This window comes from Helianthus annuus, chromosome 16 (genome assembly GCF_002127325.2).
Source record: "Helianthus annuus cultivar XRQ/B chromosome 16, HanXRQr2.0-SUNRISE, whole genome shotgun sequence".
Lineage (NCBI taxonomy): Eukaryota > Viridiplantae > Streptophyta > Magnoliopsida > Asterales > Asteraceae > Helianthus > Helianthus annuus.
Window position 1 is genome coordinate 153,421,019 of NC_035448.2, and position 20,736 is coordinate 153,441,754.

The 20,736-nt window shown below is 40.6% G+C and overlaps 1 protein-coding gene across 1 annotated transcript; it reads right to left on the reverse strand.

Moving 5' to 3' along the window:
- Nucleotides 1–10,578: 10,578 nt before the first annotated feature.
- Nucleotides 10,579–12,965, reverse strand: LOC110864789 (GDSL esterase/lipase At4g18970). Its single transcript, XM_022113936.2, has 5 exons — nucleotides 12,631–12,965; nucleotides 12,075–12,199; nucleotides 11,724–11,969; nucleotides 11,064–11,316; nucleotides 10,579–10,962 (listed from the first exon to the last, which is right to left on the reverse strand). The coding sequence occupies exons 1-5, from the start codon at nucleotides 12,884–12,886 to the stop codon at nucleotides 10,739–10,741; spliced, it is 1,104 nt and encodes a 367-aa protein (XP_021969628.1). The 5' UTR covers nucleotides 12,887–12,965; the 3' UTR covers nucleotides 10,579–10,738.
- Nucleotides 12,966–20,736: the final 7,771 nt, after the last annotated feature.

Below are 20,736 nucleotides of genomic sequence, written 5' to 3' on the forward strand. Positions count from 1 at the left end.
GAATTGCAAGAGACATCACTTTGGAAAGTGTAGGCTCGAATCAAACTCGCAGACTCAGTCAAAGTGGTATGCTTGCGGGTCATGCAAGTCCAAGGACCACAAGACCGTGGATTGCAAGAAGATAAAGGATGCAACTTGCTATAACTGCAACGAGAAGGGGCACATTAAAAGCAACTGCCCTAAATATGCCAAGAAGCCGGAAGAGGCCAAGAAGACCAATGCGAGAGTCTTCAGGATGGAGGCGAAAGAAGCAGTGCTAGATGATAACGTGATCACAGGTACTTTTCTCGTAAACGATATCTTTGCAAGAGTACTTTTTGATTCGGGCGCTGATAAGTCTTTCGTAGATCATAAATTTTGCAAACTGGATATGCCTGTCAAAACCTTAAATGTGAATTACGAGGTAGAGCTAGCAGATGGCACCATAGAAACCGTCTCCACTGTGTTAGATGGATGTGTGATATCCATTAAGAACCACTCTTTTTCTCTATCTCTACTTCCCTTTAAATTGGCCGGTTTTGACCTAGTATTGGGTATGGACTGGTTATGTCACAACCAGGCCCAAATCGTCTGCAACAGAAAGCAAGTGGTGATAAAGACTCTGTCTGGTGAATCGCTTACCATTCGGGGAGATACCCAGTACGGATTGCCTGAGCAAGTGACTATGCTCAAGGCTTCAAAATGTCTAAAGAAAGGTTGTGTCATCTACATGGCACAGGTGATTATTGAAGAGCCTAAACCGAAGATAGAAGACATTCCCGTCATTTCGGAATATCCAGAAGTTTTCCCTGAAGATCTACCTGGTTTGCCACCAGATAGGCAAGTGGAATTCAGGATCGATATCATCCCTGGAGCAGCTCCTATTGTTAGAGCACCTTACAGGCTAGCGCCAACCGAAATGAAGGAGTTGAGGACCCAACTAGATGAACTGCTAGTTAAAGGTTTCATCAAACCTAGTTCGTCTCCCTGGGGAGCACCTGTCCTGTTTGTAAAGAATAAGGACGGATTGATGCGTCTGTGCATCGATTATCGCGAGCTTAATAAGGTCACGATAAAGAATATATATCCCTTGCCGAGGATCGACGATTTGTTCGATCAGTTACAAGGGGCAAGTTATTTCTCGAAAATTGACTTGAGGTCAGGCTACCATCAACTGAAAGTCCGAGATGAAGACGTACATAAAACCGCATTTAGGATTCGTTACGGTCACTACGAGTTCCTAGTGATGCCTTTTGGGCTCACTAATGCACCGGCTGCATTCATGGATCTCATGAATCGCGTCTGCAAGCCGTACTTAGATAAATTCGTCATCGTTTTCATCGACGATATTCTTATCTACTCGAAGAACCGAGCTGACCATGAGAAACACCTTCGCTGTATTCTCAAACTTCTACATCATGAGAAACTCTATGCCAAATTCTCTAAGTGCGAATTTTGGCTTCGAGAAGTCCAATGCTTAGGACACATTGTCAGCGAGCGTGGTATCCAGGTGGATCCCGCTAAAGTAGAAGTCGTAATGAATTGGCAAGAGCCAAAGACGCCTACGGAGATTCGTAGTTTCCTGGGGTTAGCAGGATATTACAGGCGTTTCATTGAAAATTTTTCAAGGATTGCTGCGCCCTTAACTTCTCTGACCAAGAATAAGATAAAATTTGTTTGGGGCCCTAAGCAGCAAGAGTCCTTTGATATTCTAAAGCAAAAGCTGAGCAACATTCCTGTGCTGACATTACCTGAAGGTGCCGAAGAGTTCGTAGTTTACTGCGACGCATCACACACTGGCATGGGGTGTGTGCTCATGCAGAAAGGCAAGGTCATTGCCTATGCTTCGAGACAGTTAAAGGTGCACGAGAAGAATTACACCACCCATGACTTGGAGCTGGGTGCCGTTGTGTTCGCACTAAAACTGTGGAGGCATTATCTGTATGGTATCAAGTTTGTAATCTACTCGGATCATAAGAGCCTTCAACACCTGTTTAATCAGAAGGAATTAAATATGAGGCAACGCCGTTGGATGGAGACTTTAAATGACTATGATTGTGAAATCAGATATCATCCCGGCAAGGCGAATGTAGTCGCTGATGCCCTGAGTAGAAAGGAAAGGGTGAAACCCATCTGAATCAATGCCAAGAGCATTGAAGTGAAGAATAATTTGATTGAAAGGTTGTTAGCTGCACAGCAAGAAGCTGTGTTGGAAGCTAACTATCCTAAAGAGAAGCTGGGAGTAACTGAGGAGCAGTTAACTCTTAGCAAGGACGGAATCTTACGATTAAATGGACGAATATGGGTTCCAATTTATGGAGGACTACGAGATGTTATCCTCCAGGAAGCCCATAGTTCCAAATATTCTGTTCACCCGGGAGCTGATAAGATGTATCAGGATCTAAAGGCAAATTATTGGTGGATAGGCTTGAAAAAGTCTGTAGCCGCTTATGTAGCCAAATGCTTAACTTGTGCGCAAGTCAAAGCTGAGCATCAAAAGCCGTCTGGCTTGCTACAACAGCCTGAACTTCCTGAATGGAAGTGGGAATGTGTAACTATGGATTTTATTACCAAGTTACCCAAAACGAGGAAAGGAAATGACACAATATGGGTTATAGTCGATAGACTGACTAAGTCAGCTTATTTCTTACCCATCAAGGAGACTTATAGCTCCGACATGTTAGCCCAGTTATACGTTGATAAGATTGTAGCCTTACATGGCATACCTATGTCTATTATCTCCGACAGAGATAGTAGATACACGTCTCATTTCTGGAAAAGTTTCCAGCAATATTTGGGCACACGTTTAAATTTTAGTACGGCTTACCATCCTTAGACAGACGGTCAGAGTGAGCGTACTATTCAAACGTTGGAAGACATGCTACGTGCATGTGCTATCGATTTGGGTGGTAGTTGGGATAAGAACCTACCACTAATCGAATTCTCCTACAACAATAGCTACCATACCAGCATTAAGGCTGCGCCTTTCGAGGCATTATACGGTAGAAAGTGTAGATCGCCTGTTTGTTGGGCGGAAGTTGGAGATGTCCAGTTATCAGGACCAGAGATAGTCTTCGAGACAACGGACAAGATTGTCCAGATTCGAGACCGTCTCAAAGTTGCCCGAGATAGACAGAAGAGTTACGCGGATCCAAAGCGTAAAGATTTTCACTTCGAAGTAGGTGAAAAAGTGTTACTTAAAGTATCACCCTGGAAGGGGGTGATGCGTTTCGGTAAGAAAGGCAAACTAAGCCCGAGATACATAGGACCTTTCGAGGTTATCGAACGTGTCGGGTCAGTTGCCTATAAGTTAAACTTACCAGTGGAGCTCAATGGAATTCACAATGTGTTCCACATCTGCAATCTAAAGAAGTGCTTCGCTGACGAATCACTGGTAATACCATATACAGATGTGCATATAGATGAGAGCTTAAAATTTGTGGAAAAACATTTGCCGATTGAAGATCGACAGGTAAAGAAGCTTTGAAGGAAGCATGTACCTATAGTAAAGGCCAAATGGGATGCCCGTAGAGGTCCCGAATTCACGTGGGAGGTTGAATCCATGATGAAAGAGAAAGACCCTTATTTATTTCAGTAAATCTCGGGTCGAGATTTATTTTAAGGGGGTGAGGATGTAACACCTCGAAATATTAAATAAAGGACTAAAGTTGACAAACCTTGGAAGTATGTAAATTCGAGGGTTATAAATGTCAACGAAGGGTAAATATACTGTATGGTAACCCTAAATGATGCTCGTACCTTCAAACGAATAAATCATGGATCGTACGGAGCGAAACGCGGGAGAAAGTGAGAAATTACAAGCTACAGGGGTTAATTGTGTCAACATGTTAATTAATACCTCTGAGTGACCTTTTGACGAACCCGAGGCTTTGTAACAGTAAAATACGCTCACTAGAATATACTATATAAATTTCGCGAAGTTCCGTTTTAAAACGAGAAAGTTATGATCAAATTCGTATGCGAGGGGTTAAAAGCGTCAACAATAAAAGTTAAGGCTTTTCGGATAGTAATTAAACTAACCGGGGACTTAATAATGCGGGTAAAGGTCACGAGGCCCTTATTTGTAAATAATCAAGGGCCAAATCGCAAAGTTACCCATTCGAAACCGAAAGGTCAGGTTAATCATTACAAAAGATTTGAAAATCTTGGAAATCAGGTCTAATGCGGGCCACGTTAAGGTTTTGGGTGAGCTAATGCGGGCCGCGCGCCAGTTGAAGATCTGTTTTCTGACATTAGGATTCATGCGGCCCGCGTGCATGTTGCTGAATCCTAATGCGGGCCGCGTACGAGTCCCAGATGCAGAAACTTTGGACAGATTCAATGATTTAGCTTGTGAACGATCTTGTGAGCAATTAATGAAGCATGGGCGCCCTCTACATGACCCCTAGCACCCAGGGCCACCTGCTGAATATCCATGATGCCTTGTAGGTTGAGTTGTAATGATCCTATGCCAAATTCTTCACTATAAAAGGACATACATTGTGCATAAGTGAAACACACCTCAAAACCTGCATTCTAAGTCATCTCTGGAGCTCTCAAGCACTCTTCTAACATCCTAAGTCGTGCACCAAGCTTCTGTAAGTGTGTCCACCCTTTTATGGCTTAGTTTTTGCTTAGTTTAGCTTAAAAGTGAATCCGTCGTAATTAACGATTGACTTTGCAATAAATCACAAATGGTCCAATGGTTTGTCGAATCAAAGATGGTTATATGTTGGTAATCATGTGGGCTTTAAACCCCTAAAAGGGCACCCTCTGATTCCCACTTTAACTAGTCCAAATGTCGAGTCCCTAAGTCGTGCACCAAGCTTCTGTAAGTGTGTCCACCCTTTTATGGCTTAGTTTTTGCTTAGTTTAGCTTAAAAGTGAATCCGTCGTAATTAACGATTGACTTTGCAATAAATCACAAATGGTCCAATGGTTTGTCGAATCAAAGATGGTTATATGTTGGTAATCATGTGGGCTTTAAACCCCTAAAAGGGCACCCTCTGATTCCCACTTTAACTAGTCCAAATGTCGAGTCAAACGTGCTTAGAAAAAGTCAACAGAAATGCTATTTTGCGATTTCATGCATAATCTGTAATGTAGATGATATGTAACCTGTTTGAACGCTCATAAAACATAATAATAAGTATATTAACTAGTCTAAGCTTGTTTGATCCGACCATTTTTTGTTTTGACCCGGTTCGGAGCCGAAAGTCGCAAAAGTTTGACTTTTGCATTGACTTCAGTTCTGACCCGTTAAAGTTTGATTTAGATATGCCTTAGGACTCTCTTAGGACCAGGTTACATGATGGTATAACCCTCTGTGACCGGTTCGTTGTTTGTCCGAGTCTTTTACACATTTCCGTTAAATGCTTAAAAGTTGACCGTAACGCCCTTTTTAAATTAAAACGAGAATTTCGGACATGTGAAAGAATCATAACCTTAGTTACTGATTTCTAAGCATGTCCCTAAAATTTCACGTCAATCCGAGGTCCAGAATAGGAGTTATGCTAAATAGCGCAAATTACGGAACTTTAGTAATTAAATAGCGCAATTAGCATAACGCCTATCTAAACCCGGATTTCGACATCAAACCTTTTACTCACTGATGTAAAATAATATTTTGGGATTTTTAAAGATTTTTAATTATTTTTAACCTGCTCATAACCTGCGGTTATGGCAACGGTTCGGTAAATACCGAATATACCCTTTTGGGCCATAACTTGAGTTCTACAAGGTCTTTTGACCCGATTCCAGTCGCTACTGATTTTAAATAATAAATAAAGTATTTTAGACTTTATAAACTATTCGGGAAACTCAGATTTCCTGTAGAACTCAGAAACCTCTATTTTAATCTTTAAAAAGACCGAAATACCCCTACGGGGCATAATATGAACTTAAACTCGTTACGGGCATTATGGAAGGTATCCTACTGATACCACAGCCTCTTTAAGACATATTGACTTAGGAAAACAGTGTAGGACTCTTACGGTTACCCGTTGCGCCTTTTGCGCGCACGGTTCGGCTTATGTAACTAGTTTACATAAATTAGCCGAAACGGGTCAAACCATATTGTTTTGAATCCAAAATCCAGAGTATGATTATTATACCCATATAAAACAAGTCTTCAAACTTGTTGGGTCAAAATCACACTCCATCCACGGTTTTCGCCTTTCACGCGATTAAACCGTAATTATCCTTCGAAACTGACCGGTCTAAGCTACGGCTAAATTAAAGACCCGTTAGGATTCTAATAGGTTATTTTAAAACCTTCGTTCCAGATTAGGGAACCAGTAAAAGCTATCTGCAATTTATTTCAATTAAGGAATTATACTTGCAAAGGTAAATACTTTTAACTTATTTTCCGTTATACGGGCATGGGTTACGGTATTTAAAATACTGCTTGGTCGGGCGATTGACCCCAACTTATTTGTAGTTGGGTATTATCAATGTGACCCATTTAAAAACTTGTTTTGTTGGCTTTACGCCTTTGGGGGCTTAATGACCATGTCCCGGATATCCTTGGCAGCATTTACGAATGGCCACGACCTCGACATCCGGGTGTAGGCGTACACCCGGCATTATGTCCATGACAATAAAAGTGTAGCCGTTGGTTACCCACCACGGTTTTATGCTATGTGGTGTGTCTATTAAACTTTAACCGGCACGACCCGGGCGACCGAACGCATAGTAACATGTAATTCTTTACAAGATTTGATTATAAATTATCCCAAGTTATAAAGAGTTTGTGCCTTGTGCATTTAAACCAATTTTATTAAACATTTTACAAAAGTGTCAGTTGAATGTATTTACCAGTGTAAACTGACGTATTTTCCCAAAAAGACTAAATGCAGGTACTATGCGTAATTGGCTGGGATTTCTCCTTAGCATCATTAGAAGTCTCGCAAGCTTAAGATGCCTGAAGTCTGTTGAACAATACTTTGTTATTATTATTATTGATCCCTGTGGATTTTTATTTCAGCAATGGTGATACTTTGATATTACACGTAACGTTGAAATATATTTATCTTTATGCTTCCGCTGTGCATTCATATATATTGTGTGGTTTGACTATAATGTTGCCAACTACGTCACGGTAATCCCCCACCGGGCCCACCGGTGAGACATGTGGAAATCGGGGTGTGACACATTCTCTTTAAACCATCTTTTACAAATATTGTCATGGATTCGAGCCGACCGAACCCGCAACCATTCTTTCCTAACAAACCTGCTACTCATTCGACCCAACCCCCAGAAGAATACCCCACGACAGCGATTGATCCGAATATGTTTACATTTGACGGTTTTAGTCAAACACCAAATGCATGGCAAATGCAAATCCAACAACACATTGCTAAGCAAACGTAAATGCAATCACAATTAACCCAAATGCCCGCGGTCTAAGCGTTGCAGCAAGCCGAACCCGAGCACATTTACGTTTCTTTGACCGTAAATGATGATGTTATTCCCGAAACGCAACCACAACCCACGAAGAGCAAGAAACGGAAAAAAGGAACAAAAGGTGGAAAGCAAGCACAAGCACAAGAAGAGAGGAGTGGAAAGGCGCAAAACATTCCTTGGAGTCAAGTCAAGTTGGAAGCGCTTGCACGAGTGTGGATTAACATTTCTACCATCCGATTAAAGAACAATAATTTTTTATACTTACACATTTATAAATATTTATCTTTTAAAGAAAGAATTGAAATTTTGTATTTTAATAATATGGTTTTATTTTAAAAGTTATATAGTGTAGGCACTAGTCGAAAAAAGAGTTGGTTTTTGGAACCAAATTTGTGAACATTTTTTTTCATTTGATGCAACAAGAACCATATCGATTGGTCAATTCTGTTAGTTATAAATTTAGAGAGATGAACACAAAAATTGGATGGTTCGTTGGTATATATCAACAAGCATGGAACAATCATCTGAGATGCAAATGATGAAAGTGTATTGGCGATGGCTATTGAAAGATAAACCAAGAAACATGGATCGTGGATATACATGGGGTCGTATGAAATATTGAGAAAATGTTAGAAGTGGAAAATAGTGCCTAATGAGGCATCACAAGCTAAAAGATCTAAAACGAGCATGTTGGGGAGTTATAGTGGGGCTGGTTTTGATGCATGTTGTGCTATAAACGATGAACTTGAGTTCAAAGACGAAGCTCCAACACCTGAATCAGAACAGTCAATTGGAAGGGGCCACCCCAAAAAAGCAGCGGATGCAAAAGCTTCTGGTTCAAAGGGAACAACCTCAAGCGATGTTTCAAAACTTGAAGCACTTCTAAAAAACTTCTGCAAATTTAGGGAAGTGCAAGCGGATAGATACAAAAAGGAGAGAAAAAGAAAAGGAATAAGCGGCGGCGAGGGAATGAAAGAGGCTTGCATTGGATAAGAGGCGACTGATAATGAAACTACAAAATCAAGAGACCGAAGAGTTATGAATCATGAGAACCGACATCGAAAGCCTACTAGAACGAGATCGTGTGGTGATCTCAAGAATGAAAAACAAGATTGCGAAGAAATGGCTAGAAGAAATGCACCGTAGTTGTTTTTTATTTAAATTATGTCTTTTTTAAAAAAAAAAAAAGGTTATGTCATTTTTATTCTAGTTAAGGTATTTTTTTAATTTTAATGAAAACTTTTGATATTTTTTTTATTTAAGTATTAAAAAAAAAAGAAATTAAAAAAGCAATGATGACGAGGGAAGAAGGGGAACCACACCCTTGGTTGGGGGAATGATGCTGAGGTGGAAGAAGAGGGTAATGTGGCACTGATGTAGACGATGAGGGAGAAGGGGGAAATGAGAAAAACACTCGTTAACCTTATTGCTTAAATAGCTTGCAAATTATACATGTTTTAAACAAACTAGGTTTATCACCCTAGCCGCGTTGCAGCGAACTTCTTTTGTTATTTAGTCTGTGTTTACATGTGTTTTAAAATCACTACAAGCGCGTTGCACACGGAACCACTAACAAGAATAAAAAGAAAATGTAAAAAACTGCAGAAAATAATCGAAAGAAAATCATCCAAAAAAGTTGTATGTTAATGATGTTGTTCGTATGAAACCCGTGGTCAGAGATGAGCAAATAATATTGGGTACCGGTGCCGAATTTCCCGAACAGAATGATCCTAAGTACCAATTCGGTACCGACTTTTGGCATTTCTAGTACCGGTTCGCTACCGATTTTTACCTTCATATACCGGTACCGTAACCGGTATTTTTGGTATCGGTTGCCACGGAGCTCTGATCAGGGATGAGCAAATGGTACCCTGTAGCAGTACCGAATTTCCCGAACTAAAAGATTTTCAAACTCAATCCGGTACCGACTTTTGGCGTTTTCTGTATCACACGGGTACCGATTTTTACCTTCATGTACCGATAGTGAACCGGACCGTACCGGTATTCTCGTATTCTCGATACCAGTATTGATTGACACCAAGCTTATCCAACTTAGAAAGTAAAGAAAATAATAATAATTATTAGTATATTAATATATGATTATAATATAATATAATAACTATTTATTTTATTTTCTTTTTTAATATATAGTAATAATAATTTCGCAACCAATAAAAAGAAAACACTATTCAAACTTTTTTTAGATAATAATAGTAATACTAATAGTAATAGTAATAGTAATAATAATAAAGTGAGACATAAGAAATATGTCTATTTTTATATTTGCTTTAGTTAATAATTTCCAATTACCATATCTAAATATTTGAGGCTGACTAAGCTAATTAGAAGTATGGTATCTATAATCTGAATAATATGAAAATTCATTAACTACATTTTCCATATCCATATCTTTAATAATAGTCTGAATAGTATGTTAGGTCAAATGTTATAAATTGCATTAAATTCACTTATTTACCATTTGCGCTATAGTAGACTTCTTTTCACTTTATTTCTTAGTAAATTTACTGGATTAGACAAGTTAACCTTAACCTTAACTTTGGCAAAATGAACAAAGACAAAGAGAGCCATTCAGGAGAAGTCAAATAGGATCCGACGGCTAAAACGGCTATAGCTTAGCATGCAAAAAACCTCATGATGAAGTACAAGTTGTCCACATAATATCTATGTCAAATTGAGACACGTGTAAAGCAAAGGCTAAATAGCCAATATTAACCTTCAGTATTTTGCCGTAGGCTATTTAGCCCATGCTTTTTTTCGTCTTATTTTATATTGGTTTTTATGTGGACCATATTGTACTTCGCCATGAGTTTCTGTATAGACTATTTAAGCCCATAAACTTTGTTTGACATCTCCTTACTGGCTTTATTTGTCTTCGTCTATTTTTACAAGGGCTAAATAGCCGTCCATGATCAACTTGCCTATTGTAATAATTTTCCCTTCTTCACATGGGCCATTGACTTTATTTATTGTTGGTGTTGACACTATATGGGTTAGTAACCCTGGTGTTATTGTTTTGCAAATTAAAAAAAAAAAAAAAAAAAATCTTAGTGTGTAACGCAAAGTTTAGGCAAAAGAACACCACAATGCAATAATTTTGGTAAAGATTATATACTTTAAAAGAAATTTAGATAGTGATGGATCCATATTTATGACCAAGGTATCCGCTACCATAGGTTAAATCCGAACTTATACTTAATCTTGCTGTTTTCATATATCATTAACAATATCATAAATACATTTATCAAAACAATCGCCTTAAACACAAATTATCAAACACAATTCCAAAGGTAATAAATTATCAAGTAGTACAAGTGTGGCAAAACGTAGTATAAGTTTAAAGCTGAGCCAGTTGACGAATATCCATCGGATGAGCATCCGATCCTGACTGGGCACTGTAAGATCTCTGACCAACGATTACATTTGCAGCTTCAGTTGGATGAAAAGCATCCCAAAATACATGTTCATCTCTATTTTGACAAGGTGTTTGACCAGGAAGACAAGTAATTTGCCCATTGTTCCTTCCCACTCCACAACATCCAGCATTTGTCACTGTGAAACCTACATATTTCATTCAGAATAAACAAAGTTATGTTTTGTTGAATCGCAACTATTCGATCTAGATCTATAAACGATGAAAGGCTGATGATCTAAATGCGTACCATAGGCCTGAGGGTTATTGATAAAATCTTGGAAAATGTCGTAATTGTTGATGTAGATGAATTTTGCATCAGGTAGATCCCTGTTGAAGTTATCAACAAGAGATATCAACTCGTTGTTGAACAATTTGTTTGCGGAGTTGATCTTCTCGACACATGTAGTACCATCTGGGCTTTGAGACAATGCATTTGGGCTACACCCGATCTGTCCAATGCCATTCAACACAAGTTTCCTTGCACCATAGTTATACAATTCCTGAAATTGTCAAATTCATTTTTCTTGATATTAGGAAACAAACAATAACCATGAAAGTTAACCGTTTACCAATGTTTTCAAAACCAGACCAGTCATTGACCAGCCGTCTTATTAGTCGATAGATTGGACAGGTTTCAAAAACCAGATCACGTAGTAGATAATTTAAAAATAATATTTAACTATTTTATTTTTTGGTGTGTATCTGTAAATGTGTAATGTTAAGAAAATATGATCCTAGAATAAACAAATATATAGTAAATGAGATTATGGAAGAAAAACAATAAATATAAAGTTCAAAAAAGTTGAAATCCGGTCCAACCACCAGTCAGGTTTTCCAGTTCAAATAGTGATGGTTCTTGGACTGACCGGTCTGGTCCAGTTTTGAGAATAAACCTTGTACTACTTACTCGTACTAGCTCAGAATATTGTTGAATGAGGACTGAAGCATACTGCTCCGGTGTGTATTGCCTGCTAGTTTGGTAGTAGTTAGGCATAAAATAGTTATTGAGGTAATCGTTGCTTCCCAGTCCAACCGAGTATATACATTGTCTAAGATAATTCGCTGCTGAATCTTCATCTCCGAGTATATTCACCACTTGTGACACTGTAGTTTTGTAGTTATTCACCTGGCCAGCAAAGCTAATTCGTGCACCCTACAAATCAATGAATGAATTATTAGTGTTTAGTTATTTTAAAAAATAAATAAATAGTTGAAAATGTTTTGGGAATATTATTGTGGAACTTTAGAGAAAATGTACCAATTGTTGGCCAGTTTCGTCTCTAATTCCAGCTGCTGCTGAGGCGTAATTCACACCATTAAGTATCGCGCGACCCCTAGCATTCGCATATGGTGGAATATAATCATCAAATCCCAGTAGCTCAGCTACAAATGAAAGAATTTGTAACTTGGTAAGATATATTTATAACTGACTATGTTTTATATATATGCATACATCAAACTGAGAATATATAATATCAAATGTAGATAACCATAACCGGGTATGTTGTATTGGCTGAATTCAATAATGTGTGTGTATATATATTTTGCAAAACAAATAAGATGTGTTCATTTTTCGTGAAAAGTGAATCTTGACAGATAAATCATCGTGTAATATGAGATGGTGGCAATTTCGTAAATAACTTGAGATTAGTTACGAGAAAATAACAAAAAAGAAAATTCCATGATTATTGACTTTTTATCTAGTTGCACAATATAAAGAAATCATATATATATGACTAAATAACCTTAATGATGGAATTGTCAAATATTTCTAATTAGTAGATCTAGAATAAGATGTTTAAAATTTAACTTACCAACAGCATCTACAACTGTTTTGCCATTGCTAAACCTTCCTGTCGGGCCACTAGGGAAATCAATGCCATATGGCAAGTAATTAGCTCTAGCCAATGACGCGATACGATTATTGTTCCCGTTATCGACCAAAGAATCGCCAAAAATGAAGTAACATGGAACTTGAGGGTCGCCGTTAACCTCAAAAGAAACCATTTTTAGTATTAATATTAATGATAATACATGCATAACTGACCATCTTTTTTGCTCACTAGCCATTGCTATAAATGCTGCAAAAGTGAATGCAAAGCAAGAGGGGTTATCAAGAGCAAAAGTGTGCGATGATATGTGATGTCAAGATCGTTGTGTATATATATACACCAAAACACATGTGTTAGTGTGTTACTGTGTGTATAAAGTGGAAGGCGACTGTTGTCCATTATAAAGTTTTACAGTTGGGAAGTTGTGCATTAATTTCACGCGGAATAGTGTGGGTTTCAATAGTATACACAAGTTTTCTGACAGTCTCAGTGTCTCTTTCTGAGAACCAAATCCAAATGGTGTAATATTGTTATCTGATTCATTCATTGAATTAATTCGATAGCATTTTTAGGCAGGTGACCCCAAACTTTACGAGAGCTTTAGATGAGATTAAGTCAATGGCGTTTCTATGGATTAAAAATCGGTCAAAAGTGGCTACATTATCTTGGAAGGATTGGAGTCGTTTTAATCTAGGTGCCATGTTATGATGTAACTGTGTATTAGTTTGGTGTATTTGTGTTTCTGTTTGGTGTAAACGTTGTATATTTGGGGTGTAGCACCTTGCTACTATGAATAAAATTTTTATTGTCGGCCGTTCAAAAAAAAAAAAAATTCGATAGCATTTATTTTTTCCTTATTGAAATGGTAAAAATATGATTGGGGTAGGAGATGCTAATTGGTGTGCTAGCTTTTTTTATAAGGCTACGCGGTGTGGGGCGGGGTTGCCGCAACGCTGGATAAACCACACCGGCCAGCGTTGGTGTCACATCCCCAAAATCCACAAGCGGAGTATCACCGCAGGGAGCGTGACTGACCAGGATCCAGCCACCAATTATATTGAACAATATAATTAAATAAATAAAAGTGCAAACCAAACAATATAATTGGTGTCAAAACAATTCAACAAAGTTTAAGTTATCAGCGGAAGCATAAAGTTCAAAACCCAAAACTTAAGTTTAAAAGTTCATAAGTTTATCATGAACACTCAATGGTCCATGCTCCACAACGACACCTCCCATGCAAGCTCCTACTAAGTACCTAACGACCTGCAAGGCATGTAACAACAGGTCAACAACAAAGTTGAGCGAGTTCACAGTTGGTTGTCCATTTTAGTGTTGTTCCAAAAACCAAAAGTTATTTCGAAAACCACGAGTTAACCAGTTCCTTGTTTCCCAAACCATAACCAGTGGGGGCTTCCCCATGTAATCCACTAGATCCGTTACCATACCGACTACTGACTGTAGTTACGTTTATGTGCCCTGCGTCAATGTCTATCATCATTGACTAGTTCCCAAGTCCATTAGTCCACGCCCGTCCTCTGCGGCACGGTGTGAGGCTTGTCAAACCTAATAGCGCTATTTAACTAATGACCCGTTCGCCATTGGCCCGGCGATTAAGTCGATACAAAAATGAGAGACTTAATGATAGAGTTTTTTCTAGTGTCATTCAATGTTGTCACCCTTCAGTTAAGAGGGTGGGAGTACGTGTCCTATCCAAGGAGAGCACGCAGGTTTCAATGTTGTCACCCTTCACCTAAGAGGGTGGGAGTACGTATTCTACCCAAGGAGAATACGCAGGTTTCCTTATTGAACATTAACCCATTCCCAAACCACCGGGAATCCCATGCCATGTAGAAAGTGTGAACTCACCTTAGATTAGCTCGGCAGATAAACAAAAGGTCACTTGAGTTATTTATGGTCAACCACATCCTAACATGGTTACCATACAAGTCAGGTCTAGGTTCAGATAAGGCACGTATGTTTACACATATACTAGCAAGTTACATACACATAACGATCACGGCATACACATAGAAGCATGTTAAACAATATCAGTCAAGGACACACATAAAGCCCAATTTGTGCGAGTCGAGTGATTGGGCCGGCAAAATTGTGCGAGCCCAATCATGTTGTGCGACTCAGTAGGTGAAGCCCAATAAAGGCCCGGCCCAACATGTTGTGCGATCAGCACAAACTTGTGCGATCCACAACATGTTGTGCGATCCAAACCATACCCCCGGCCCATTAAAACATGCAGCCAACCACTTGTGCGGCCCAACATCATAACACAGTTGCAATATTTGTACGGCCCAACATGTTTTGCGATCAGCACTGCCTTGTGCGATCCACAACATGTTGTGCGGTCATGCATAAAGGGTTTGTACATGGTACTTTGAACAGTTGTAAGTTAGGGGATCCTAGCTTGTGCGACTGACTTGTGCGAATTGCCCTTGTGCGATCAGAACTTATGCGAGATGCCCTTGTACGATCGGTTATAAACTTTCCTTAATTCATGCAATCAATTCCTTGATCAATTCAAACAGTTTCCTACTTTGCATTTAATCGATTAAATCAAGCATTTTCCAATTAATTCTCATGAACCCTAATTAACCCTAATCATCATACAAATCAAGAACAACAATTTAACTTTCAACCGAATCTTCACACTAACGAATTCAAAGACTAACATGCAACCTATGACTTATCAACATGAATCAAACTAACCAACCACATACTCGAAAATCACCAATCCAACCCATGCAATCGGTCTTAATCAATCTATACCAATCATGATTTTAATCATCAAAGAAAAACAGTCTCATCATATATATACATATCGAAATCAAGCACATGGGTACAATTCATGATCATAGCTTTAGCAACATATTTACTAGCATGCAACCCTAATCAATCACACAACAAAACAACATCCAAAAACATAGCAATCTATAAATGATGAACACTAACCAGGAAGCCGAAAGACTAGCTTGCTCGAGATTGGAAGGCTTTGGGTGTGGGGATTGCCGTCGAACAAGAAAGAGGGGAGGAGAGAGAGCTGGGGTTTTGTGTGTGTAAAGTGTTTGCAAATTATGAGAAGCAAAAACCCCACTAATGGGTGTGTGTGTGTGTATACATATAAGCGGACAAGGGGAGTGGGCCGAACCCTTACTTGGGCTGCCCTTTGATCTCGAGTACAAGCACAGTGGGTCGAGAGAGGTGTATGACAAAGGACAAGATGTGCGGCCCAAGGGCTTGTGCGATCGGACTTATGTTGTGCGACTAAACATATATATATATATATATATATATATACACATTACAATCTCGTAACACATAACATACTCAAAACATACTATTCCATTGTAAACAAACACATTAGTTAATCACATAATGTTCATACAGATTACATCAAGGTACAACGAAAAGTTCTAGAATACGAGTTGTCACATCATCCCCAAGTTTGAAGAAATTTCGTCCCGAAATTTAGCACGTGGGCACTGAGGAAGCTAGTTAGGTTGCGTGGTTTCCTAGTTTTCCTGGGGTATCACATCATCCCCCAATTGGTTTGGAATTTCGTCCCGAAATTCCGCAGTAGCTTCAGCTTCAGTAGTGGACTCACTTTTCTTAAACAACTGGAGATACTTGCGTTTCATTTGATCTTCTCATTCCCAGGTGAACTCTGAGCCACGACGTGAGTTCCAACGAACTCGAACAATGGGTATCCTGGTACGCTTGAGAGTCTTAGCCTCTCGGTCCGTAATTTCCATCGGTTCCTCGACGAATCGTAACTGGTCGTCGATAGTGAGTTCCTTGAAAGGAACAATGAGGGTCTCATCTGACAGACACTTCTTCATATTTGACACATGGAATACGTTGTGAACACCCACTGAGCTCTTCCGGCAGATTCAGTCTTTACGCCACTTTGTCGATTTTCTCAGTGATTTCGAAAGGTCCGACGTAATGCGGATTAAGCTTGCCCCATTTGCCAAAACGAACCACACCTTTCCAAGGTGAAACTTTAAGTAGCACTCGATCCCCAACCTGGAACTCGAGTGGTTTCCTGCACTTATCAGCGTAGCTTTTCTGATGGTCATGAGCTGCCGCCATTCGTTGTCGTATTTGGGAAATCTTTTCCGTTGTGTCGACGATGAGTTATGGGCCAGTGATTTGGCTGTCGCCAACTTCTGCCCAGCATAAGGGTGATCGGCATTTCCGTCCATATAAAGCCTCGAACGGAGCGGCCTGGATGCTGGTGTGGTAACTGTTGTTATACGAAAACTCCACCAAAGGTAGGTGCCTTTCCCAGCCATTACCAAAGTCGATTACACATGCTCGAAGCATGTCTTCAAGAGTTTGGATGGTGCGTTCCGTCTGCCCATCCGTTTGTGGGTGGTACGCTGTGCTCATGTCTAGATGTGAGCCAAAGGATTTGTGCATCGCCTGCCACAAATCAGATGAAAAACGTGTATCACGGTCAGAAATGATTGAAGTTGGCACCCCGTGCCTCGCAACTACTTCCTTCAGGTAGATGTCTGCTAGAGTAGAGAACTTATCCGGATCCTTGATAGCCAAAAAGTGTGCAGACTTAGCCAGTCGATCCACTATTACCCAAATGGTATCGTTTCCTCGTTGAGATCTAGGTAGGCCAGTAACAAAGTCCATGGAAATTTGCTCCCATTTCCATGTCGGTATCTCTGGTTGTTGGAGTAGGCCTGATGGCTTCTGGTATTCAACCTTGACTCTTGCACAAGTCAAACATTTACTAACGTAGGTCGCTATGTTAGCTTTCATGTGGGGCCATCAGTAGAAGGTTCTGAAGTCTTGGTACATCTTGTCAGAACCAGGATGCACCGAAGAATGGAACCCAGACACGTTCCATGAAGTAGTAAATGTTGTCTTCCTTACGTTCGAGTTTCTTTTCCATGCCCCGCAGGGACTCTGCTGTGACGTTCTCTACCTTCAATGCTTTAACCTGAGCATCACGAATTTGGGCGGGAAGACTGGAGTGAATGGTAAGCTGTAACGCACGTACACGCTTAGGTTTAGTTTCCTTTCAACTGAGGGCGTCAGCGACAACATTGGCTTTGCCTGGATGATATTTGATTATGCATTCATAGTTGTTGAGGAGTTCGACCCATCGACGTTGTCGCATGTTCAACTCCTTCTGATCGAAGATATGCTGGAGACTCTTGTGATCGGTGTAAATGGTGCACTTGGTACCCTACAAGTAATGTCTCCATATCTTGAGCGCGAACACCACTGCTCCCAACTCCAATTCTTGAGTAGTGTAGTTCTTTTCGTGAACCTTAAGTTGGCGTGATGCGTAATAAATAACTTTCTCACGTTGCATCAACACACAACCAAGTCCTTGGATTGACACGTCACAATAAACCACAAAATCTCTGTGCCTTCAGGTAACGAGAGAATAGGTGTGTTACATAGCTTCGTCTTCAGCTGCTGAAACGCGGATTCCTGAGCATCACCCCAACGGTAGGTGACACACTTTTGTGTAAGAACAGTAAGAAGCTGCGCAATCTTCGAGAAATCCTTAATAAACCTTTTGTAGTAACCCGCCAAACCCAAGAATTGACAAATTTCAGTTGGAGTTCGAGGTGCAGGCCAATTCTTGATCGAGTCAACCTTGGATGGATCAACGTGAATCCCATCCTCATTAACCACGTGGCCTAAGAAATGGACTTCACGAAGCCAGAAGTCACATTTTGAAAACTTAGCATAAAGTTGTTCTGCTCGAAAATGTTCCAGGATGAGTTGCAGATGACGCTCGTGTTCCTCCTGACTCTTAGAATAGATTAGGATGTCGTCGATGAAAACAATTACAAACTTATCCAAGTAGGGTTTGCACACTCGGTTCATGAGATCATTGAAGACCGCAGGCGCATTGGTCAACCCGAAAGGCATAACCAGGAACTCATAGTGTCCATATCGAGTTCTGAATGCTGTCTTGGAGATGTCCTCGTCTCGGACTCTCAGCTGATGATAGCCCGATCTCAGATCAATCTTTGAGTAGAAGCTCGACCCTTGCAACTGGTCGAACAGATCATCGATACGCGGAAGAGGATAACGATTCTTCGCGGTCACCTTGTTGAGTTCGCGGTAGTCTATGCACATTCGAAAGGTACCGTCTTTCTTCTTCACAAACAAGACTGGAGCTCCCCAGGGCGAAGAACTAGGACGAATGAAACCCTTGTCCAAGAGTTCCTGCAGTTGCGCTGATAATTCTTCTAGTTCCGAGGGGGCTAAGCGATAAGGTGCACGAGCTATAGGTGCTGCTCCAAGAGCTAGCTCGATTTGAAACTCGACCTGACGATGAGGGGGAAGACTAGGAAATTCCTCAAGAAATACCTCAGGAAAGTCACGGATGATCGGAATGTTTTCTATCTTCTTCTCTTTCGTTGAGGTGTCAGTAACGAGGGCTTGGATAGCAGTGTGGCCCTTTCGCAAACACTTCTGGGCCTTAAGAAAAGAGATGATTCCCACAACAGCACCACTCTTGTCGCCACGAATAACGAGGGGTTCTTCACCAGAACGAGGAATGCGGACAATTTTCTCCTTGCAGAGTATTTCCGCTCGATGTTGGGATAACCAATCCATCCCAATGACAACGTCGAAGCTACCAAGTACGATAGGGATAAGATCGATAGAGAAGGTCTGACCAGCGAGTGCGAGATTATAACCCTTAACTATGTGTGTGGCCTCAAGGCTTTTACCGTTTGCTAGTTGTACCACATGCTTGGTGTTCAAGGGAAATGGGGTACGCCTAAGCATCTGACTAACTCTTAAGGACACGTAACTAGTATCGGCTTCCTAATTGAATAAAACATAAACAAAGAAATCATCCAGTAGGAACTTACCCGTCACGACGTTGGGATCGTTCCTCGCATCACCCTGACCAATCACAAATGCACGTCCCCTGGCACCATTACCATCATTGTTATCCTTGTTGCTTCCATTCCCCTAATTGTTATTATTGTTCTAGTTCTAGTTCAACTGGGGGCAGTCTCTTTTAAAGTGGCCCTCAGCACCACACTTGAAACATCCTTTGTTGTTACCCTGTTGTTGTTGCTGCTGCTGGCGCTGGTTCTGTGGAGTCTGCTGCTGCTGTCGCCTCTGATTCGCAGGATAAAGGCTCCTGCAATCTTTTGCTACGTGTCCTGGTTTGTTGCATCTCTGACAGTTGTTCTTGCTACACGTCCTGTTGTGGTGCATGTTACATCGATTGCACTTAGGGTGGTTCCCCTTGTACCCACCTTGACCTTGATTACTAGAAGACTGTTGACTAGGGCTCTTGTAGTCGTCAGTCCTTCACTGCTGAGATTGAGACTGAACAGAACTCGAACCCTTGCTTGAATTTCCATCCTATTTGCGTTTGTTGTCACTAGGAGCATCAGAAGTAGAGGCACCAATACGCTTAGGCAGCTTGTTCTGCTCAACTGCCTGATCAGTGAGACGGTGGGACAGTCGTATAATCTGCTGAATCGTGAGAAGGTTAGCTAAAGTCACCATGCTCTGAATCTCTGGCACTAAACCTTTGATGTAGAGCTCGATACGCTTGTAGGGAGGATCCACCATGTTGGGGCACAAAGCAGCTAATTCATTCGATCTCTTAGTATACGCTTCGATCTCGGACCCTGTCATCTTCAGATTGTAAAACTCCACCTCAAGCTTGTGAATGTCATCACGATGACAATACTCTTCTTTGATCAGATCCTTAAAGTCATTCCATGGGGTGGCATTAGCAACTGCCAACCCTAGCATTTGCACCTGTGCGTTCCACCAAGTTAACGCACCGCCTTCAAGTGTTCCCGTAGCAAACTTTACCCTACTGGAAACAGGGTATTCACACATTTCGAAAACAGATTCGATTTTCTCGAACCAGTGGAGAAGACCTACGGCTCCTTCAGTGCCGTTGAAGGTACTTGGTCGACAATCCATTAAGGTCTTAAACGTACACACGGGAGGCTGAGCATGCTGACCTGTCGCGCGAGAAAGAAAGGACGAGGTTAAGCACAAGAGTAGGTTCGCGAAAGTAGGATCTAAACATCCTAGGATAGGTCGAATAGCATGTTG